At 41.8% G+C, this 25,153-nt stretch overlaps 1 protein-coding gene across 1 annotated transcript in view; it reads left to right on the top strand.

Annotated features, from left to right (window-relative positions):
* LOC117416903 (inactive tyrosine-protein kinase transmembrane receptor ROR1-like) overlaps positions 1-24,911 on the top strand; it is an 82,876-nt gene extending 57,965 nt beyond the window's left edge. Inside the window, exons 3-9 of the mRNA XM_034028381.3 lie at positions 2,545-2,832; positions 3,614-3,650; positions 16,158-16,285; positions 17,427-17,744; positions 18,266-18,511; positions 19,014-19,219; positions 23,458-24,911. Coding sequence (XP_033884272.1) covers positions 2,545-2,832; positions 3,614-3,650; positions 16,158-16,285; positions 17,427-17,744; positions 18,266-18,511; positions 19,014-19,219; positions 23,458-24,882 — 2,648 coding nt within the window. The 3' untranslated portion in view covers positions 24,883-24,911. The remainder of the gene's footprint in view (positions 1-2,544; positions 2,833-3,613; positions 3,651-16,157; positions 16,286-17,426; positions 17,745-18,265; positions 18,512-19,013; positions 19,220-23,457) is intronic.
* The last annotated feature ends 242 nt before the right edge of the window (positions 24,912-25,153 follow it).

Below are 25,153 nucleotides of genomic sequence, written 5' to 3'. Positions count from 1 at the left end.
ATCAGCGATTCAGTGGGCTGATTACGACCTTATCGCAGCCCAGCTGAATGAAAACAAAGGCTTTTAAATACGCTGTGTCCCTTTTTACTGATTGTGCTCCTGTACCAATCAGATCGTCTGCTCAGTCTGCCTGTCTACAACATGTTTCCCTCACTCTGTTCCTTTCAATAAATTCTGCATGAGCATCCCTTCGCATTTCTAATGGAAAGTTCTGTGTCCTACCTTCCGTTGTGAGGTCTGGGTTCTACAGCCCTGCTCGGGTTGGCTGTTGGTAATTGGTGTATTTTTTTCTGAGAAGGCTTATTGATGAGTTTGGGTAGGCAAGTGCCCACCACAACAACCAAACCAGTCCTCCTTCCTCATCTAATCTCATCTCCTTAGCTCAACACCCTACTAAAACAAGCAATGGACAGCAGGCAGGAGGCTAATTCCACACATTTCTGTGATCCGATGGGGAATGAATACATTTAGACAAGTGCTCAGTCAGAAGGCACCTCTGGCTGTCTGCAGATCAACCAGAATCATTCCCCTGGATTCTCTCTCATTCTCACTCCAGGCTAGATTTGATCCTTAAAAAAAGGAGTCAAATAATGTATTTTTTCTGTATTTTTGGAAGTCACTGTAACATAAAGGTTAGTGGGTGGATATATTCTTTCAGTGTCTTTACTACAGTATAGCATTCCACAAACTGCCAACAATCTTTGTTTTTTTTTGGTTGATAACAACACCAGGCAGACATAATATATTTTGAGAAAAAAAAATATATAGACTGTCTCATTTATTTTTCTAAAACGAATGCATTATTATTGTTACGATTCTGACTAAAGGTTTGGGAACTCAGAGAAGCAAAGCTGGCTCTATTCTGAGTTTGTCTTTTGCAGCTGGCTGTCTGCATTTGAAATGGAAGAGTCAGAACAGGATACAGGGTGCCGAGACAAACAGGCTGCTTTCTGTTGCTTTGAAAGGATTCGTGGAAAGAGAAGGAATGAAGAAGGGAATTTACTGTTTTAGATTATTAAGACTCTTGAAAGAGTTACCGAGACAGAAAGCCAAGTCTCCTGAAGCGTTTTCAACAAATACTGAAGTTGATTGTTTATTTAAATCTATCTCAGATAACAGCGAACAAATACATTCTCACGTATAGCACACACTGGCATGGATTAAAAGGCTTGTACAAACGAATCATTTGAAGCTAATAGATTTATGCTCTTGTTTCGTGTAATTAATTTAATTATACGCATTCACTTTAGTTTAGCTTTTGTGGCCTGAGGCTTAAGTTGCAGAATATTATTTTACATAAAGATTAAGCAGGATGAATGATTGTTTAGTCTTTAGTAGGACTGAAAACATGGGGCCGCACCTTGACTTGTTATTGTTAAAGGTACACCGATCAGAAAACAACATTGTGGTTTGTGACTAATACCGAATCAAAAAGAGAAGAGGGGAAAACTCTCAACCTCCAAAAGCAAGGCTTAAACATTCCTACCGAACTGTTCGTTTGCAAATTCAATTCTGCACGGAACACATACTTTGAGTTGGAATCCCAGTCTTTTCAGAGTACAATAAGAATAGTTCTGAAGTTGTACTGAGTTTCTGGATTTTGATCATAGAGTATTGTAAAATACACCTGGGGTAGGTTGAGGTTGTAATAGCCAAGCAATGCATTGTCTACGGTCCAATGGATCAGTTAGACTCGCGCGAAATATCTGCACACACAGGGCGTCTGAGAAACCACCACAAGCAGTGTCTGTGTGGAAAGCAATTTTAAATACAGAGATATTTTGTTTACTTTGGCGGGCACTCAAAACCAGGGGTATTTTTGGGTAGACTTAACAGGTTCTGGGGGTGAGCTTTCCAGGGTTTTATGTGACATAACTGGTTCTGAAACCACTCTGACAAACCAGTGTGATGTTGAAAGGACTAATAATTTGTTACCACAGTGGCAACCACAAAATATCTTGTAAAGGATTCCTAACCAACAGTCAAATAAGTTACGTGTTTAGATTAGATTCAGAACAAGGAAAAATATATTGACTGGGGATATAAATTAGAATGTCGATTTTAGCAATACAATCTGATATTTCCTAGTGAACAGAAAGTTTTTACATTAGATTTCTTGTTTATTAAAACAGAGGTCAAAAATTCCGATGACTTTATAAGTGGAGGGGTGGTGGACTGGATGCCGCATGACATAATTTCTCATGATCTCACTTTTTTTTTTAACTCTAAACTGTCTACGTGTTTAACATGGACCCCATTATTTTATGCATTATCTCAGAGGACTTCAGTCACAAAATGAACACATGTTTTCAATTAAATGCAAATTAACTGTCACTTAGGTATTATTTCTATAAAACTTTACATTCTTTTTAACGTGATACAATTTCACACCTGATAAATCATAATCCATTTATTGTGTTACAGCCTAAAATGATATCAGACTCAAGCATTATTTAGAATATTTTGGGCTTGATTATATCTCAAAATGTAACATTAGGATTCCAGTAAACAGTGCGTCAGAACATTCCCTTCTTATTTGGACAGATTATTACTTGACGTTAGACGAGCCGATGAACAATATCACGACGTCCCTTGGGCAGACGGCGGAGCTGCACTGTAAAGTCTCCGGCAATCCCACGCCGGCCATCAGGTGGCTGAAGAACGATGCTCCGGTGGTGCAGGAGCCCCGGAGGATATCCTTCCGAGTCACCAGCTACGGCTCCCGGCTGAGAATCCGCAATCTGGACACCACGGACACCGGCTACTTCCAGTGCGTTGCCAACAACGGCAAGAGGAGCGTGTCCACCACCGGGGTGCTCTTTGTCAAGTTCGGTAGGATATGTTGTATCTGCATGTGGTTTTTACTAAAAGACCAACAAAGCAACCAAAAGAAAAAAAACATTGATTTTTTTTTCATGACATTTGCAGTGGTTCTGAATTGAGCCTGTGTTGCTTTCATCTGCATTCCCTGCTGCTGCTTTAATATATTTCCTCATTCTAGCTTGGCAGGCGGTTAACGTTCCCCTCTGTGGACTGTATCATTCTTTAGAGCAGGTACAGTGAAGCCAGCAAAATCGAATGGGCACTGCTTCCAATTGTTTTAAAAGAAGGAATCAGAATTCTAGAACTGTTAAAGCCACTGTGGGGCCCAGCTATGTAATTACAACATTGTGGCACTCCAATTCAGGCTCCAGTCTCTAAAGAATTCTGTAATAAAAATCTGTAAAGTTTTGTGCTTATAAAAGGAACAAAACTCAATGCGTGTAAATCAAATATATATATATATTCCATGCTTTCTAACATTTTAATAATTCTGTACAATACCAGCGAAGGCAATACAAGTAAACCACGTGGTAATACTGTATATTTGGACAGATTAAACAGGAAGCAATGCCATGAAGTGATTTCATGTACTGCATCATGTTACACCAGTGTTGTGGTAAATGTAGACAATGTGAAGGGAATTGCTGATCAAAGGTACCCTGACGCACAGCTGATGAAGGCGAGTACCGTTGTCTTGTGCAATTCTTTACAGTATGTGGTTTGCTCTCGTAACATGTGGAAGGAGTCTTGGGGTAATTGTTCCCAATTGTAATCTTTGTATTCTTTTCAGGCCCGCCCCCGACAGCCAGTCCAGGAAAATCCTCGCAGTAAGTCTGTTTTCTTTTGTACTCACCTAACTTTCTGAACTGTTAAGAGCCTAATGTATCCCACAGGGGATTCATGAAAACCCCTTCATAAATTGTGACAGGCTTAACAGAGTAATCATAAGCAAGCCAAGAGCAATAACTTGTATTGTACATCCGTCTGTAAGTCGCCTTGGATAAAGGCGTCTGTTAAATAAATAAATAATAATAACAATGTCACACTTCACAGCCAACTCGACACAGTATCAAAGGCTGCAGATTAAAAAGCACATTCCAGACACCAGAAAAAAAATAGCATTGTTTCTATTAATGGCCCCTTTCATGCTGTCTGAAACAGTGTCTATAGATTTACTCAGCTCCCTAATAACTGTCTGCCATAAAACAATACACTTTTTTTTGTGATTACATGAATGTGGTTTGTACAGTATATACAGGGGATTGGTGATTGGTAGACTAGTTGCACATGGTACAGACTCAATTAAGAAACAATATCAATTGAATGTTATCTGACGAGTAGTCTGGTGCCTGGAAGAAAGAAAGAAAGAGAAAGAAAGAAAGAAAGAAAGAAAGAAAGAAAGATTCTTGTTACCCTGTAACAGGATGTCTCTGCATGGTTTAATATTGTTATTGCTTGGCACTACATTGGCAGATACACATGAAACACATTGTTGCCCTTCCTTCAGCGGACGAGCACCTTGGATCAAGCAACGATGAAAAACACTGCTGTATTGATGTGACACGTGTACACAGCTCTACCACTGTGCCTTTTCTAATCATGTCCTGCTTGCTTGCTGCAGTTCAAAGGGCTCTGCAAAACCTTAAAGCAGTTTATGGATCTACTTCAACACCTCTGGGCAGCCCCAGTGCACAGCAGTCGTTGGCTTTTATGGTGTGCTAAGGCGTTTTGCCATTTTCCAAGCAGGGTGCCAAACTCTCCTTTTTGCAGGGCACTGTTTAAAAAAGATGGCATTGTAAGTCTGAATAGTTCATGATCATTAGGCTGACCTCATTTCAGCGTACACTAATACTCCTAATACACTAACTTTTTTGTTTTTTCACATTTTATTTTACCTGGTAAATCAAATCTGTTCACCAGCAGTAGTAGTTATGTTTTGCAGTTACGGCACAGGTTATTATTACTTTTCCAGCACTTTCAAGGTTGTTTTTTTTGTACAAGATTTATAGGGAATCATTTCAATATAGTTTTCATTAGTTATTGAATGGCACATACTTTTATAAAAGGTTTAACTGAAAGACGTGTTATTAAACCTGCTGCCAGTGTATTTTAAATTGAAATGACATCTGTTCTGTACCTTAAATCCGGTAATAGTGCATTTTCATTTCAGGACAGTTATTAAATAATTACCTGTTTCATAACAGGGCAGACAATAGTTTTCATTGACTTTAATCTGACTGTAATTTTGTTGGCTATAGTTAACGTAATCATCTCTTTAGGTGACTTAGCAGCTTGTCTAGCTAATGTAAGTAACATAGAAGCTTACTTAACATGAAACTGTTTAGTATTTTTATAAATCTGTCAGAGCCTCAGAGCTGAACGCTCCCAGTGCCAAGTTAGTGTTGTCGGACCTTCAGCCCAGGTGTTAGAGTTCCCCAGCGCCTCCTAGCTTTCTGTTTAGCTGTTTGCTTTTTTGACAGCAGTTCATTTACTATATGGAGGTCCCCAACAGTGACGTATCGTTTATAGACATCGCTGGGTCGAATTTTTAGATGCAGCTGTACGCAGCAAGGAAAGGGTCAGAAGCCATGGGTCATCACTCCCGAGAATCTCTAGTGAGGAATGATTTTATACTGTAGCATATCAAACAGACCCAGGCACAAAGCAAAGGCTATAACCAGCAAGGCTTGGACAACAATGAATACATTCAAAGACGAGAACATGAGAAAGAAAAAAAATATATATATATATATATATATATATATATATATATATATATATATATATATATATATTTCAAAGTATATACACATTGAAATCGGCATGTTGTATCATTAGAAATGTGAAATAGCACACCTTAACCCTTTCATGCATGGCAACCTAATATGCCACGTGGTTTAATTTATATCGGGACATATGGAAGACGCCCATGCATGATGATCTCATATTAGGATGTTATTTTTTCCCCATATAAAGCAATGGAAATGTATTTTTCAATATTTCATGCATGAAAGGGTTAATACAAATGATCATGTTGGCACTTAGTTTACGTGGGGTTTAACATGTAATCATTACTTTTGATCCAGTTTGGAATATTTTGTCTTTGCTTTGGATCACATTGTTTTGTATATTTGTCCTCTAGCACACGTTTCATGCTACTGTTCTCCTAGCATATAAGAATACACAGTATTCTTTCATGGTAAAGATCTGTGTTCACGCAGTGTGTTTTTATCAAATCGTGAAATCCTTTGCTGTCAAGTCTAGCACCTCTCAACCAGCCTAATGGTTTTGAGCATTGCTGTGAAGTAGAACTATTCAAGCAACTCATTCATAGGTTCTAATAAATGCAGTATGTTTGTTTTTGTTTTTTTTTTACTTTGTGGGGACCACCTGTTAACACGGTAACTGAATACTGAGCAAAAGAGAACAATTCTCATTGGAGCTGAACAATGCAGCTCATTGTTCTGAAGAGATGTCAGTCCTGCTTGCCGGTCGCTCGTAATGGTTCCCCTCACTCTGCTTTGCTCTTTGGGGCCAGTGTGTTGTTCCTTTCCTGGAATAAATGTTTTTACAGGCTAGTAAAAACATTGAAAAAATGGAAAAAGAAATCACCACTGATCCAAAAATAGCCCTTTTTTTCAGTGGCAGCAGCATTGGAGGAGAACACTGCAGTAGCATGGAGGCGCAAAGACCGTACTGCTCATTGGCACTCGTGTGACCACAGGGCTGAAGAATACACAGGTTTGGCTTGTATGTTTTTCTTGACTTTAACCATGTCCTGCCGTCCTTTGGGCCATTAGAAATGTTACTAGCACATCACTGACATCCTCCGAGGCAATCTAATGTCATTGGGCAAAACCGAATTGTTTTTTAAAGCCCCTCGTGTTTAAGATGTTACTACCCAACTGAATAAGCTACTTAATGCATATATAAATGTCTACCTTCTGTTCTGAATTTCCTTTTAATTAGGCAGTCTTCTCTTGTTATAACGACCCCTGTTATTATACAACCCTTGCATTCTTCCAGCTATGTAGTTTATTGGATTTTGAGTGACCGTTGTTGGAACTGTCACCCTCTCTATAGTGGCTATAACCGAAAGTCTCCTAACTGGAAGTTCCTGTCACAGATTTCTCTAAGATCTGCTCTTTATAAAGTGCAATACATTTCAAAGCTGTTTATAATGCAATATTTTCTACAGTTGGCATAGATTAATGTTATTATCGTTGTGTTGTCACGGTTGCTTAGTTTTGAAAAATGACTCATGGACAGCCTTTCACGCAGTGCAGAAAAGCAGTTAGAAAATGTTTGAGTTTTTTTCCAGTTATTATTCCTAAAACATGATAAGAGATGAGTTTACGTTGACAAAGACCAGGCTGCCCTCCAGCCACAGAAGCAGGACAAATCTCTCAGGGTAAAGCATGCGAACACTGGTACTGTTTGAGTGAAAAGATAATAAGACCACTCACTCTAAATGACTCCTTGTATGTTTAAATTACATCTCCCATTATCCCACTTGAACCTATAAATCAACATCAACCAAACCAATGAACAGTCTTCCAACAACATTGTAGCCAAAATATGACTAATTTAAGACCTATATAATCATATGCTACAGATACATAGATAGACAGATTGAAGGATATTTCATTTTTATTCAACCTTATAAAGTACACAATGAAAACATGCATTTTGGCATTCCACCCAGAACAATTAACATAGTTACTTAACTAAATAAAGCTTCAGAACATATTAAATAATAATAAGCTATCAATTACTTACCAACCTTCATACAACTGGGAGGAAAGGGTGGTTGTGTAAATACCACAGCATGCTCTTCCTTATGTCTCAAAGTTACTTCATTGTTGGCATTGGGGCTCATGGTCCATAGCCTGCTTGCAACAGGCATTACATAATTTCATATGGAATCCGGGGAGGCCAGTCGTGGAGCTGGCCCTGCCTGTGCGTGTGGATTTTATTCGGGGAGGCCAGTCGTGGAGCTGGCTCTGTGTGTGCATGTGGATTCTATTCGGGGAGGCCAGTAGTGGAGCGGGCCCTGCCTGTGCGTGTGGATTCTATTCGGGGAGGCCAGTCACAGAGCTGGCCCTGCCTGTGCGTGTGGATTCTATTCGGGGAGGCCAGTCGTGGAGCTGGCTCTGTGTGTGCGTGTGGATTCTGTTCAGAGAGGCCAGTCTTGGAGCTGGTTCTGCCTGTGCGTGTGGATTCTGTTCGGAGAGGCCAGTCGTGGAGCTGGCTCTGTGTGTGCGTGTGGATTCTATTCGGGGAGGCCAGTCGTGGAGCTGGCTCTGCCTGTGCGTGTGGATTCTGTTCGGGGAGGCCAGTCGTGGAGCTGGATCTGTGTGTGCGTGTGAATTCTGTTCGGAGAGGCCAGTCGTGGAGCTGGCTCTGTGTGTGTGTGTGGGTTCTATTCGGGGAGGCCAGTCGTGGAGCTGGCTCTGCCTGTGCGTGTGGATTCTAACCCAGGTGTACCTCATGTCAATCATCTGACACGGTTCCATTTCAAACCAAACAAACATTGTTGCTTCAGTACGACCTTTAGCGCCAGGCAAACGATTCCACTCACATTTCAGAGCAATTTTCAACAAACTGCAAACATTGTACTGGCTATATAACCCTAAACCTTTTTTTATTCTGCGAAATGCCTCGAGGTACAAAACCTAATGTGCGTCCCTGCCCTTTCTTATCAGGTGTTTATTGATTTAGGAATTGGACTCTTCCCACTGGGAGATGGCTCATTTGTACACGCTTATCAAGGACTCTGAATGAAATATGAACTACATGAACTCTTTGGTTCTTTTAAATGCTTTCACAGTTGCTGCATTGGGGGGCTGGTTAGCTCCATAAATCTGACGGGACGCAGTGGTTAATGTCAGAGCAGCTGGTCTCCCTCAAGGTCTGCACATCGTGATACCAAAAACCCAGGCAAGCATGGAATGCACATCAGCTGTGATTTGAGATTGAGCTTTAACTCTACGCCTTGGCTTTCTGATGTTTGTCGCTTGTTGTCAGGCTGATAAATCTGTTTACTTCTTCAATTACTACCTGCTGAGGGTCATGCTGTGACCTGACTTTCATGTGCTCCTCCAGGGTTTACATCCCTCCAGATCAGAGGCTTGTTTGTACAGCTAGACCTTGGTTTGGGTGTTTGCGCCTCAGTAGGGAGCATGTTTGCTTCTGAGCTAAAGATATACATCCGAGCATAAGAAGAGTCTGCTCAGCCCAACAAAGGCTTGTCCCATATCGTATTTCTTGAACTACCAGGGTGAGCTATTCCACACACGTAAAAGGAAAAGGCTCCTTGCTACCATTGTTACTCAGCTTTTTTACCCAGTCTTGCACTATTCTGTGTTCTAAGTTTGGGTTAGACCTTGGTTGTCCTGGTTATCTATACAACTTTTGTGTAATGCTGTGACTGAACTTTATAGGCAGGGTTTCACTAGGGCATTACAGTAATGAATCTTCTGTTGATGTACACTACTAGTTGCCTTTTGAATTATTTGCCTCACTGTTCGGCATCCCCCAGCTTGTCCTACGGGAACTCTGCTGTTGTTAAGGTCTGACACACAGCGGAGGTGTAGTGTCCTGCTTGGCTTTCCATAGCACCAGACAGAAACGCTTTCCATCTCACTGCTGCTGTTAGCAGGGACTGTTTCCTGCTGCACATTGGTTTGTGTTGAACCCTATATAACCGCCCACCTGATAGCAGAAAGCGTTCAGTTTACAGTCAACGCTTGAGTCTTGGTTTAGCCCACCAGGCCTGGACACGATCAGTTATTTATTTGCATCTGACTTCTGGAGACCAAGGCCTCAATTAACCCACACGGGATTAACGAGCTGGCCTTGTTTTAGATTGTGGTGAATGGTAATGGACTGAGAAAAAAAGGCAATGTGATCTTGCATTTTTTTTTTAAATGTTACAGCCCCAGAAGATTCTTGTGTTGAGTCTGTTGATGTAAGACATGTTTCTCGGAGGCACTTCAGTGTATTGTGATTAATTAACCTTTTCAGAGCGAATCTGGAGGTAACTTTTCAGTCAACCCCCACCCAGTACTACACGGCGATTCTCCTTGTCTCTTGCTAAGATATGTGATACTCTATTTTAACCTGTGTGACCCCAGACACTGAAACCTGCCGTGTACATTAGGGTTACAATTCAAAGACTTACACTGTCATTAGAAAACTGCACACTGAGTTCTGATTAGACATTACAGCGATAGTCCCACAGAATTGTTATTGTTTATTAAGTTATTCATTTAGTTAAACAAACAAAAAAAAACTTTAAGAGAAAAAGAGCAAGGGAGGTAGGTCAAGTAATGTTCTCTTTAAAAAGAAAAACATTCAAGACGTTTCCTTTTGTTAGCCTGCATACTTCATTATAAAGAGAGATCACAAATCGGGATCCCTGTTTTTTTGCTCCAGTGCTAAGCTTGCATCGTTATTTTATATTTTCTATAAATAAGTGAATAAACAATTTGAAAAAAAAAGCTACTGTCAGGTATGGTGAAAACAAAAGTGAAGAGCATTTAAAAGTGCAAATAAAAGCCTGTTTTTACTGAAGGAATAAAAAAATGTTACCATTACAAAACTAACAAAAACAAATTAGACAGATAAATGAACTGCTACAGTCATCTTGCTAGTATTAGAATATTATCATGTTAACATTTTCCTTTCAGAAAAAAAAATTGGGACACATTTTCCCTCAGAGTGTTTTGAAATGCTTGGCGCTAAGCTGGAGGGACAAGTCAAAATGCCAATGCTTTACCTGTGGGTGGCCTTAACAGAGAACTTTACAAGAGATATCTATTACCTGTTGTCAGCCTTATTGAAACAGTAGAACAAGTGTAAAGACAAAGGCACATTTTTAGAGGAGAATAAAGTCATTTTGATGGTACAGAACTGACGAGACCCCACTCAGAACACTATTTCAATGGTTTCTTCCTGCAACTATGTTTTTTCTGGCTACTTTTCTGACATTTGTTTTACCCCTCTCGGGATGTTTGCCTTTGCTTCAAAATGGGGCACTTTGAGCCTCACGCACACGACTCTATTCTGCTACCAGAGTTAAGGAGTTAATCAGCAAGTTTGATTTTGAATCAGCACTGGTTACATGTTACAGGAAATACCTGCACATCTGATATTAAGTATTAGTTTTATCTAACTGACAGCTAGAGTTAGAACATGGGAGACAGATCCTCAGTAAACAGACAGCCCCTCTTTCTCTATCTCTCCATTAGGGGGAGCTGTGCAGTCTATGGGAAGCTCGGTTCTCTCAAAGTGAAGATTATTATTCCTGTGTAACGTGATGATCCTTTTCATCATTGTCCACTAATAGGAGCTTCAGAACGACCCACTTTCCTAAAGCTAACTGTGGTCTCGGGTCATTGCCTGGCATGATTATATAGTGACTGTTTGTTATTTTGTGATTGTCAAGGAAATGCCATTATTGAGGAGTTTACATTAACAGTGAAAATGCTTTCCATGGGGTCTCAGCAGGCTTTGGAAAATGAAGCTGATTGTATTAGAGAGAAGCAACCATAACATTCCTGAGCAGTTTCACAGCGCACGGAACACACGGAGGGAAATGCAAAAAAAAGGAGGAAGATAAAAGCTAAGAGTAAGAGCAACGGACAGATATGGAGCATAGTGTTTTAAATTTGTGGATTCGAAACTTTTAAGTTGAAAATGTTGACTTTTGAGCTGACTGGAGTCTCACAGTGAAGCCTATAAAAAGACATGTCAGGCTTTGACGATTGCTTTTGTTTGACACAAGAGAGAGATTCTTATGGTTTGCATTAGTTTTAGATTAATATCAGTAGGGACTTGTCTGTTATTATTTAGTTAACTTATTTACATAAGGGATGGATTTGATCAACCTATATTTTCTTTAGATCATTTTACAGCAAAGGGTAATCATCCCGGATTTCATCAAGCAACGATCAATGGTTATCGCGGGACTAATCCTAAAAACAAAGGTGCTGCAAAATGCTTTAAATCAGCCCCTTAACTTAAAAGGTCTGGTTAATACACAGTTAAGAAAGATTGGATACAGGGAGACACATTTCCAAATCATGAGTGTATAAACACACAGAGCACAGCATAGCAAAGCAAAGGACATCCATAGTGAAGGAATGGTAAAGGAAGGCAAGCATGGTACACAGAGTCAGTGCTAGTACTGTAAATGAATAGGATAAACATAGAGGAAAGAGAGGCAAACTACCACGTATGTTTCCCTTGTAAGGATTATATCAAAGAACTGTCCTGAGAACATAGCACATTGAATGAGTCAAGCCATTAGCTTAACACTTAATTGTGGTGCTAATGTGGAATTAGACGAACCAGATAAGCCTGTATAACTATGAAAGTCCCTCAGACGTTCAGGTCAGTCAAGACTTCGAAGGTCAGCAGCTCAATAACTGGTATCAGTTCCAGGTTTAAAATAATTGTGAGGTCAAATAATTAACAAGAAACCAAAATGATATTTTAAAGCTTGCATTTGGTGACCAGCGCAATCTCTTCAAAGATAAGTTCCCTAAACGTTATGCTAAGGGTTATGTTTGTCAGAAATCTTCCTTAAATACAGATGAGGCTGGAATCCTTCACATCTTATTGAATCAGCTATGAGAAGTGTTTACATAATACAGAGGACATGGTAGTTCTGAGGGGGTAACAAGACTAATATTCCCCGAGTGATAACGGAGGAAAGTTTATAAGCCACGAGCTACGAAGTATTAGCTTTGGTGAATATAATCCATTATCGCTGATTTACATGCAGTCAGAGTTGACATCTCCATAGTGTGCGTGTCAGAAGAGTTCCTGTTGCTTCAGAGTGGGAGGGACAGAAGCCTTCTCAGGAGGCGCTTTGGCCAGGTGTTTACTGTAGACTACGGACAGAGTCAAGCAGGCAAACATTTCTGCTAATGCCTTTCTCTTCCTGTCGTCATGCTTGGCTTTGTTGGTGAAACCCATAGTAATGTAAGGCCTCAGTGGCGATGCGTTGAATTGGAAAGGGATGTGATGTTTCACGATGCGTAGCCGTTCAAGGCAGAAATATCAAAAATCCTTCCCATGCGTTACCAGTGAAGCCTTACACTGCTGTGTTTTTTATCCAAAAAGAAAAAAAGACCAGTCTCTAAATAATATTGAAGACCATCTGAAAAACAAGCACACCTCCTAATCATTTAACTGCCTGGGTGCAGGGCTAATGTCTTAATACGCATTTAAAGCTTTTAGGGTAACACTTCACATTAATGTTATTATGCATAGTTACAATGTACTTAATGCATAAATCTTTTTGCACGATATATGTAAGTACACCATTGTATCAGAAAAGGGTTGCGAGCAAAAAGATTTACACATTAAGTACATTGTAACTATGCATAATAAGTAACTAAATAACTACTGTGTAAATACACAGTAATTAGAGACACCTAATATAAAGTGATCTTCTTTGTAAAACCTTGTAGTGACTGATAAACAGCTTAGGCCCACCTTAAATACTGCCTCTATTTTTGTGTTCATTTCTCATTTAAAAAAATAAAATCAGACCAATGTTACGACATGATGATACTATGATGATGCGCTTCTACCTTCCTTGTCTGGTAACTCTAAGGCTTTGAAGTCATTGAGTCGGAGCCCCCTTTTATCAAAGTGGACTGGGAACGCGAGGTGGTGGATTCCTGCTGAGCCCCGGTGCTCCCTGACATTTCCATAACGATAAGCATATGACATGCATTTTTCCCCAGCGAAGAACTCATAAATCTGCCATGGTTTACCCTGAGTCCATTAACAGGGGTCTCTATCATAAGTGCTTACAGCTGCTGCTTCTTTTGCAGAGCCTGTGTACAAATGGAAGGGTAGACTCTTTATTGATCAGCCACAGAAAGGCTGGGGAACCTGTTGGGTTATGTTTCTGACTCCTGCTGCGGGGCTGTGGGTATCATCCTTGTGAGGCCGTTCCTCTTGTCATCAGGTGTCTGCAGGAATTCATGCAGGAATCTGGAGATGTGCATTCAAATCCCTGAGTGATGAAAGCACTTCAGAACTAAATCGAAGAGTTTGTGTGCTTGAGTCAACCAGCAACACCGTGAGGCTACGAAAGAGACTCCCTTACTGCCGCCCGGGTTTCTTTCACTGCCTGAAGTTACTCAGAGAGCTCTGTCACACTGAGGGCTAAACTCATGGGTGAGCCATATTAAGCAACAAAGCATAGCCGCACTGTTTCAAGTAAACATTAACTGCTATGAAAATAACACTCACATCTCATACACACACCTGAGTTTGTTACCTATACACTGTGGCTAATCAAGCTCGTAGTAAAACCTGGAATGGGTGAAACTGCTATGCAGTGGGTGTCTTTTTTCCACCCCTGATTTAATGCTGCTAAGTGCTGTAACCACATACAAAATAAATAAATAAACACATCCATGTTTGTTTTTTTAAATGATGCAAGGGTGTGGGAGGTATCCTAACAATGTATGGCAAAGTGATTTTATACATGGGCAGGACAAAATGTGATGGCGCTGCTCAGGATTTTAAACTGCTTCCGAATTCATCACTAAATAAATCTTGTTTTGACGATACACTTGGTATGCAGCCTCCCAGTGGTACAAGGCTGAGCATATGTTTAAGAATCTTGCTGTTTCATTTCGATTCTGTATCGTTTTACCAGGAGTGTGACCACTGGGATTCATAACTCATGCCCTGTGCTTGTGATTCCCACCCCTGTCCATGCAGCTGTGGAGGAGAGGAGAGGAGGGGAAACAGAGATCCTGATGCCTAATTGACATGTAGAGAACTTCCAGCTCAACTTATCCCAGGAATCATTTCAGTGTAACGTTCTGCAGTCAATCCATTATAGAGATACTTGTGAGAGCAGGTGACAGAAGCCCTTCTTCCGCAGTGTAGAATGAACTCCTTTCATATAGTCCTAAGATTTTTACTAGGTTCCTTCCAATAGTATGACCCCGATATACTGAGTCTGTCGTTTCTTACACCCAGTATATCCGCAATGAAGTTCAAAGCGAGAGCTACACCTCCTATTTTAAGCAATGCTTTGATTTGTCAGGTGTGCCTGAAATAAGCTGCTTTGTAGTTCGTTTCTTCACCCCAAACTTCTATAAAGATTTAATTCCAGTATAACTGAGGGATCTGGAAAACACATTTACAGCGCGGGACAGAATGACTCATGTTCTCTTAATAGAGACACAACCTGCAGTTTCACAGCAGAGAGCCACACATCCCAGACCTTCGGTTGGTTTGGTCTGTCTGCTACAGACGACCCTTTTGACCCCTGAAGTGTAAGCTGTTAAACAGTGTCAGAGTTGTGAAATACCCCTCGGGCAGGCAGTGATGGGGGTGCTCTGCTCACTGTACCCTGTAGGGTGGAAACAGCACATCCTTCTATAAATTCCCCTAATGAAAAAGGTAAGTATATTAAAGATATGGTTCTTTTCATAGCTGGATTTTTTTTTCTCACTGTGCAAAGTGCCATAGAGACACACGTCAATATATCATAATAATAATACACACATCTGCTTCTTATCTCTTCCCTCGTACCGAAGAGAGGCCTGGACTGTGAGGTCACTGTGCTTATTAAAATGGACAGATATGATTACTGCTCGCCCTGTTAGTCTTGGCTTAACCAACAGCGGTCTTTCAGCCTGGATAAAGGATGCCATTTATGTCACCCGTTTCCTTATATGCTGTACTAGAAGTATTATACTGTTTTGTACAAAATAACTTAAGAAAATGACATCATACCCCTAAGAGTGGTCTTTATCTGTTTTTACACTTTCATAAATGTCAATATACATGTATAGTTCAGGAATAATGGTGCTTAGAATTTGAGAAACAATATTTTGACATTGCAACTGTTTTTTTTTTTTTTAAACATGTAAAAAAGCAAATCAGTTGGTCTTCCAAAAAAATATTGTATTTCAAGATGCCTCCATCCACAAATGTTATTTTCTTAATTAAAGCGTAATAAATCTTTTGATTCCTTACAAACATTTTATTACTACTACAGGTAGTCCTCAAGCTGTAAACGAAAGGGGAAAAAAAGGACTGCCCTCTAGTGGACTCCTGCTTTAGTTTTAGAAAAAAAATGTAATCGTGTGGAAGTTGCACAATTCTAAAACACATCTGGAACGTGTGAACAGCTGTATTACGAGACCTCAGGTTGATCTGAAATGAGGCAGTGGCCAGTGCAAAGGCACGGCTGCTGCAGCTGCAGTCAGGCATGGCTTCAGAGTGTGGAGACCTTGGGAGAGGAGGACACAGCCCATTGACTGCCTTGTAATGGGCTTTCCTTTTCACAGGGATGAGTATGAAGAGGACGGCTTCTGCCAGCCCTACAGGGGGATCGCCTGTGCCAGGTTCATTGGGAACCGCAGCATCTACGTGGACTCACTGCAAATGCAAGGGGTGATCGAAAATCAAATAACTGGTGAGGGATTTATTAAGGTGTAGCATTCAGAGGCATGCTTGAGGGAACTTGACAGGGCAGTGTCACAGACAAGCTGTTATCAGCAGGTAGAGAGACTTGGAACACAGAAAGCTGCAGTGCAGCGCTGTTGGACACGTTTAATAATAAATAAACAAAACACCAGATGCACAGTGGCCAAAACAAACAGTTAAACAAAACAAAAGAATACAAACACTTTAAATATACTGTGTGGTTTTAATCCGAGCCATCACTGTACTCCCCTAAACACCACTACAACCAGCACAAACACTAACTCTCCTCCCACCTTCTCCAACATGAATTCACCAGCATCATCTCCCGTGATCACCCTGTTTATACACCTCCATTTAAACACCACTACAACCATCATAAGCACTAACTCTCCTCCCACCTTCTCCAACATGAATTCACCAGCATCATCTCCCGTGATCACCCTGTTTATACATCTTTTATTCAATTTACAGCTCCAGTCACATTCCCACATTCACATTTAGTAATTGCCAATTATTTTATTATTTTCTCCCAATTTGGCATATCCAATTATTTTTTTAGACTAAGCTCTGGGCAGCTTACAGGCAAGCCCTCAGGCACCTGGCCAGACTACAGGGCTCGCTGGTGCGCGGTGAGCCGAGGACACCCTGGCCGACCTAATCCCCCACCCCCCGCGCTCAACCCCTGGGAGCTCCCGTCTACGGTTGACAGGGAGGAATTTAAACCCTCCCTGCCTACCCAATATTCCCCACACCAACATACACACGTGCACCGGTAGGGCTTTCACCCTGCCACACTTGTCAGTTGACATGTATGAAAGTATGGTGTATTTTAACAGTGCTGATAACAGTATATTTAACAGTAGCTATTGAAAGGCTGTTAGGCTAAAGCTAAAGGAGATTGAATTCTGTAATAACTGTAGGCAATGGGGTATATTACTTTCAACACGTTAACTTCAATTTAGATATCTTCTGAAATGAGAACCGTTACAGAATGAGACACAACGATCCTTAGAGGACTATTGAATTATATGTTTGGTTCTATAAAAAGTTGTTTTAAATGCATGTGTGAATACTATCTAAAATGTGTGAATAACATGCATTGGTTCAATACTTTGTGTTTGCCTCGGCAGCTGCATTCACGATGATAGGCACCTCCAATCACTTGTCAGATAGGTGCTCTCAGTTCGCCATCCCCTCGCTCTGCAACTTCGCGTTCCCTTTCTGTGACGAGACCTCGTCGGCTCCGAAGCCCCGGGACCTGTGCAGAGACGAGTGTGAGATCTTAGAGAACGATCTTTGCAGGACTGAGTACATCATCGCCAGGTCCAATCCCATCATCCTGATGAGACTGAAACTGCCCAACTGTGAGGACCTGCCCCAGCCGGAGAGCCCCGAGGCAGCCAACTGTATGAGAATAGGGATTCCCATGGCAGAGCCCATCAACAAGAGTAAGTGGGCACTACTGGGGCCATGTTGTGAATGCAAGGACCTTTACACTGAGGGACAGATACAGTGGCAGTTCTAGAATGATGCAAATGGTCAGGGATACTGTAAACTTTCCTCCTTAAAATGGCATTGGAAGTAACCAGGTAGCAACCTGGTGTACAGTATCAAAACTTTAAGATGGTATTATCTCGGCTATTTTGTCACCACAGTCAAAAGAAAAAAAAAACGTTGTTCTCAGTGGTAAATTGGAATTGGTTTTACCAACACTATTTTACTTTCACTGTATCTTTACTGTACTTTTACCATTATTTACCACATTCTAGCATGCTTTCTGATATAATGTTTATGTAATGTGTCATTACCAATCAAATTAAAAGTAAGGGGGCAGCATTACCCAGAACTTTTTGTTTTAAGTTATGGGAAATTTTGTTCTGTATTCAACTAAATCGATTCTTGTTACTTAACCGTTTTTGTTATGTAACCATGCATCCTTCATCACATGGCATGTGCTTCTCAATTTCAGATCACAAGTGCTTCAACAACACTGGCGTGGATTACCGTGGAACAGCCAGCGTGACCAAATCAGGTCTGCAGTGCCAGCCGTGGAACTCCCAGTACCCCCACAGCCACGCCTACCTGGCAGTGCGGTACCCAGAGCTGAACGGAGGGCACTCCTACTGCAGGAACCCAGGCAACCACAAGGAGGCGCCCTGGTGCTTCACCCTGGAAGAGGCGGTCAAGATGGAGCTATGTGACATCCCAGCGTGTGGTGAGAGGCGTTTGATTTATTTATATATTTTCTGGGGGGTCGAATGTCGCCTAGAATTAAGCAAGGCGGTGGTTCTGGCAGAGAACTCACTTTAACCTTTGATCAAATCAAGTAAAGATCAAGCATATTTTAGGCGTTTTCTACCTGTCCTTTGATAAACAATACGTCCAATGATCGACAAGGAAAGGATTTATTTTTTTACCTCAATCCTTTGCGTCCCCGCTGTGCGCCAGAGTTCGCCTCCTCCTCCCCAGCCTCCACCTGCTTTTTGGCTTCGTCTAATGGGGGAGGGCAGCTATCCTGCCCCCCTGCCCATGGCTTCCTTACTGTTAGCCTCTCAAAAGGCAAGGCCAAAGGCCAAAGAATGAAGTGTAAAATATAATGTAGTTGTGTTGTCTAGTCTGTTTTAGTAAATAGTCTATCGCTTGAGTTTCCAGGCTGAATCCGTTTTTTTCTGGTATTATTTAAAAGTATGTCTGTTCTTTTTTATTAATTTATTTAGACTTCAAGGAGAGCAACAACAAAATGGAAATCCTGTATATTCTGGTGCCGAGTGTGGCCATCCCCCTGGCGATTGCTCTCCTGTTCTTCTTCATCTGCGTCTGCCGCAACAATCAAAAGTCGTCCACGCCTCCCGCTCAGAGTCAGCCCAAGCCCGTCCGAGGGCAGAATGTGGAGATGTCAATGCTCAACGCCTATAAGCCAAAGGTAATGAACCATGTTAATTGTACAGTAGTCAATTATTACACTCCATTGTCCAATCACTGAAGCTTTCTGCTGGATTGAGAAGTTTCTCTGGTTGGCACAAACACACAGTTACAGGTAACTGACAGGCTCACCCCTTCTCAAAAGGAGAGTTACACTGGAATGGAATGAAAGATCTGTTCTACTGTATGAAGATGTTTTATAATAAACTGGCCTATGTCTCTTATCGTAAAAGAACAACTTGTACCGTGGATGGGAGCTCCCAGGGGGCGGCGCACAACTGGCCTAGCGCCGCCCAGTGGGGGAGTGTTTAGGTGGGCCAGGGTGTCCTCGGCTCACCGCGCACCAGCGACCCCTGTAGACTAGTCGGGCGCCTGCGGGCTTGCCTGTAAGCTGCCCAGAGCTGCGTTGTCCTCCGATGCTGTAGCTCTGGGTTGGCTGCATGGCTGGCCTGCAGAGTGAAAAGAAGCAGTCGGCTGACGACACACGCTTCGGAAGACAGCGTGTGTTCGTCTTCGCCGCTCCCAAGTCAGCACAGGGGTGGTAGCGGTGGGCTGAGCCTAAATACAATTGGGCATTTCAAATTGGAAGAAAAACTGGGTAAAAATGAATAGGCGACTACTAAATTTAAAAAAAGGAACAACTTCTGGCTCCCATTTGAGGTCAAACACCTTCGAAATGATTCAGTGAATTGTTAAGAACTGTAACATTATTATACTGTATTTAAATGTTTTCACTTCCTGTGAATTCATGTCTGCTTGTAGTATGTTTACAGTTTTGCAATACATCCTATTTAGAGATTTGAAAAAAAAAACAAAAAAAAACACACGACAGCACATGGAAGCAATTTGACAAAAGCCCAGGAATTGCAATGCAGTCATCTTGTTTTTTATTTTGCATTCTTCTTGTACAACACAGTAATCCCCATTTAGGATAGAATTCCTGCTTTTGCTAAAGAACCAAACCACCACAAAACCTGTGGTATTTCCACTTCTGAAGTATCATTATCAACGACTTTCAACAAACTTTCCAAGACAAACAACATGGAATTTGTTTTTAATCATATCCAAGCAGCGTCATCATGTTATATTAAAAGCTGTGCTAGGCTGGTTTGAATCAGGAAGGAGGTTTAGCTTCTTGTGTGGCCGTGCTTGTGAGCAGAGCTCTGTTTTAGTTGAGATCGCTATCAGTTTGCAGCCTCAGCACACGGGGTTTGGGTAGAAGCTTTATATTGCTGCTGCAACTCTGAGCAGAACAGCAGAAACTCAAAGAGTGTATTTTCAATAAATACCCTTGTTAAAGTGTACCGTGGTATTGTAGTGGCAGTGGAACAGCGTGTAAAATACATTGAAGTTCATACAGGACTGGAACTGACGACAGACTAACCCAACCAGGCATCCGCTCCATTTAAATACAGCCTTAGTCAATCTGCCTTAGTCAATTATAAACAAAGTAAGACATTTATGTAAATCAAACATAACACCGACCAGCTCGCACACACGCACACGCTCACACGCACACGCAAATACACGCACGCACATGCACACACATACACACATGCACACACACACTCACACATGCACACACGCACGCACACACACACACACACACACACACACAAAACAACCAGTGACAACTATTTACAAGGTCCAATGTCGCCTTAGTTCCTTCCTGCAACTTTATGAAGATTTACTGGAATTATTTAATTAGCTTCATATATTTTAAACCCCAGACGTGCTCCCAATAACACACACTCATACATACAGTAAATATACATATGCATACAGGACCTGCATTCACTCCAACACAAACAAACAAACTAAGGCTGACGTTGCCAATGCAATGTTTAGATGTAATGGTGTTGTTGAATCGCAATCCATGTGCATGACATCTCATATTAATGTTGTTTACTTTCAGGCCATTGCAAGCATGTCTTTTTATATGATATGCACTTCGACATGAACTAGGGCTATAAAATTGACCAAATTCTTCACTTTTCTGCTATCTGTCGGCCACTATATCCGATTTCTCAAAAGGATTTATTGTACATGATTTGAACTGAAGCATTCTTATGTCACCATCGTACCAGACGGGGTAAAACTACCATTCCACTAAATACGGGAAGGCAGTTAGGTCTGTCAGACAGTCTCAGACTAGGCTTAGCTGGGTCTGTGCTGTTTATTTAGGAGCTGAAAAACTTTATTCCTTGATTTATTTATTTTAAAAAAATGTTCTACCTCCAAGACTGAGAAGAATGTTTTTTTTTTTTGTTTGCATAAATAACAAAAGCTTTAAAGAAAAGTTCTTACCTCACATTCCAATTGTGTTTTTCATACTCCTTTATTTTCACTTTTGGCTTATGTCTGTGCTACAACACCATAAGTTTTATGGTAATTCTTGGTTTTCTCGGCGCATTCACTTCCTGTGTTACAGGAAACCCTGCCTGTTTCCAGTGTGCAGTATTGAAAGCCAGGGTACGACTCTATAACCTGTGCCACAAAAAGTGGCTTCAAGGTGAAAAGAGTGTCTGGAAAACAAAAATGATGGAACAGCTTGACTTCATGTTGTTGTGTAATTACACACTAAATATTGACTTGTTGTCAGTAACAAGACGGCAATAGAAGCAGTGCTGGGTTATTTTCCACCATACTGAGTTTATCTTGGATAGCAGCCCTAGGCATTCTTCAATAACTGTTTTCACTGCAGTACCGCAATTGTCAAACAAAAAACTTCACCGATTTATGGTCCCCAAACATGGAGCATCCTTTTTCCTTCCAAACATTCTTAGCTTTGTTTTCTTTTGTGTCTGCGAACAAGCAGAATCCTGTTCTGGGTCGCTGGGGGTTCATCGGTTTATGAAAGTTTATCATCAACCATGAGGCCGAACCGACTAAGCTTTGGCCCGGAGGATTGTCTATAACATAAAACATCTGTCCTCTAATAATAAAGCAGATTTCCTTCTGCTTCCCCTGTGGCTTCTGTCAGGAATTTCATTTTGTATTACCAGGATTTTATCTTCTCCAGTCCCTGTTACTGTAAATGTTTGCCATGTTAAATTTGCACTTTACCATGCATTTTCTATGTATTACCACATCATGTGGCATGATATACCAAACTTTCACACTATACTTTGGTATACCTTTCCAAACGTTTACAAGGCTTATCTAAGATCACATGTTTTAAATGGTTGGAGGCATACCTGGAGTTTGTTCCACGGATCATTATGCATGAATGATCCTACTTATCTCTGCACCCTCCTCCCACTGAATAAACCTAATCTGGGCTCCAAGATGAAAGTGACATCTATACAATTCATACAGAATTCTGTTTGTATTTAACCATGTCAGAAGCAACTGAGTCACAGCCTCTGCCAGTCAGGTGTAGGTTCATAAGATTAATCTTTTTCTCATACAGAACCTTCAGATTAAAAGATGTATTTTGCAAGCTGCCTGTTTCAGATCTGAAAGCCTTGAGATCCCCATTTCAGTTCAGCAGACAATCTGAACACTTCACTAATTTAATCTTTACTAAAAAATAATTCCCGCTGAGATTTTTACAAAGCAATTGGCACCACCTGTTGGTTCCATATTGTAACAGTTTCTTTAAAGAGGAGTTGTTACTAATCTTCTCTCGGTTGTTGCAAGCACAGTCTGAGAGATTTCAGGGCTGAAAGTAATGATTAACTAGCGTTATTTCTCCTATTTTAACTGGCAGTTTTCCCAGTAACAATGTGTGACAAGATGTCTTTGAGGTGACGTCAGGCCAGGAAGTAGACAGACAGCAGTGCTGGGATATGAAATGCACTGATGAGCTGATTTAATAATAAATAAAAAGATTTAACAAAACACAAAACACTGAACAAAACAAACGGCACGTTGGCCAAAACAAACACACAAACAAACAGTGGATGAACCCAAACAAATATTGTGCTCCCGCATGAGTAGCAATTGCGATCACCCATACATTTTAAATCACTCGTGCTACACAGCCCACATTATACCCCATGCACCAATACATACACACTAGCAATGACACCCCACATAAAAAACAGATATACGCACAAGCGCGGAGCACCCCGCCACACAATGATTATATTGTTTTTCTTTTTTTTTTTTATTCAAATCAAATGGAAACTCCTGCTCGCCCCTAATGTGAATACGTCTCTCTCTCTCTCTCTCTCTCTCTCTCTCTCTCTCTCTCTCTCTCTCTCTCTCTCTCTCTCTCTCTCTCTCTCATTACAGAGCAAAGCAAAGGAGCTGCCTCTCTCCGCAGTGCGCTTCATGGAGGAGCTGGGTGATTGTGCTTTCGGAAAGATCTACAAAGGCCACCTCTACCTCCCTGGCATGGACCATGCACAGCTGGTGGCCATCAAGACCCTGAAGGACTACTCCAGCCCCCAGCTGTGGGGGGAGTTCCAGCAGGAGGCGTCCCTCATGTCAGAGCTCCATCACCACAACATTGTGTGCCTGCTGGGGGTGGTGACTCAGGAGCAGCCCATATGCATGCTCTTCGAGTTCCTGAACCAGGGCGACCTGCACGAGTTCCTCATCATGCGTTCCCCACACTCGGACGTGGGCTGCAGCAGCGACGAGGATTGCACCGTCAGATCCAGCCTGGACCACGGAGACTTCCTGCACATCTCCGTCCAGATCGCAGCTGCCATGGAGTACCTGGCTAGCCACTTCTTTGTCCACAAGGACCTGGCTGCCCGGAACATCCTGGTTGGGGAGCAGCTCCACGTAAAGGTGTCTGACCTTGGACTTTCCAGAGACATCTACTCCTCGGATTATTTCAGGGTCCAGCCAAATTCGCTTTTACCCATTCGCTGGATGCCCCTGGAAGCAATCATGTACGGGAAGTTCTCCACTGACTCCGACATCTGGTCCTTTGGTGTGGTTCTGTGGGAGGTCTTCAGTTTTGGGCTGCAGCCCTATTACGGTTTCAGTAATCAGGAGGTGATGGAGATGGTCCGGAAACGACAGCTTCTGCCCTGCCCTGATGACTGCCCTCCCAGGATGTATGGCTTGATGACCGAGTGCTGGCAGGAGAACCCTGCCCGAAGGTCACGCTTCAAGGACATCCACGCCAGGCTGAGAGCTTGGGAGGGGCTTTCGAGCCACACCAGCTCCACCACGCCTTCAGGGGGCAATGCCACGACACAGACCACCTCCCTCAGCGCCAGCCCGGTTAGCAATCTCAGCAACCCCAGATACGCTAACTTCATTTACCCAGCACAGGGGATACAGCAGGCTCAGATAGCAGGGTTCATGGCAGCTCAGATGCCCCAGAATCAGAGGTTCATCCCAGTGAACGGGTACCCTATCCCACCAGGCTACGCTGCTTTCCCCACTGCACACTTCCAACCACAGGGCCCGCCCAGAGTCATCCAGCACTGTCCGCCTCCCAAGAGCCGCTCACCCAGCAGCGCAAGCGGCTCCACCAGCACGGGTCACGTGACAAGCATTCCTTCCACAGGATCCAATCATGATGCAAACACCCCACTGCTGTCACACTGTATCACCATTTCCAGTCACCCTGGGAGCGCTGTGCCAATCTTTGGACACATGAATCAGAAAGTAATGCAAATGGACTCGACGCAAGCCTGTTTAATAGGAGACTCGAATAGACACGCATACAGTGAATCAATAATTACTGCAGAACTGTAAATAGGAATTCCTTTTTTTGTTATGTAAATATATATATATATATATATATATATATATATATATATATATATATATATACAGTAAAATAAGCCTGAATGACATGCAAAGATTTATTCAGATATGCTTTATTAAAATGGAAAGAGTGTCTTTTCGGACATTATCAAAGTTCACCACAATTGCCTTGAAACAACATTATTTGCTGTGAAAGACCGAGACCAAATTTGGGGGTTTTGGAGGCTATTCAGATGTAAAGTCATCCCTCAGCATTATA

The sequence above is a fragment of the Acipenser ruthenus genome, chromosome 12, assembly GCF_902713425.1.
Source record: "Acipenser ruthenus chromosome 12, fAciRut3.2 maternal haplotype, whole genome shotgun sequence".
Taxonomy (NCBI): Eukaryota; Metazoa; Chordata; class Actinopteri; order Acipenseriformes; family Acipenseridae; genus Acipenser; species Acipenser ruthenus.
Note: the sequence above shows the minus strand (reverse complement) of the source record. Positions and strands in the feature narration are given on the sequence as shown.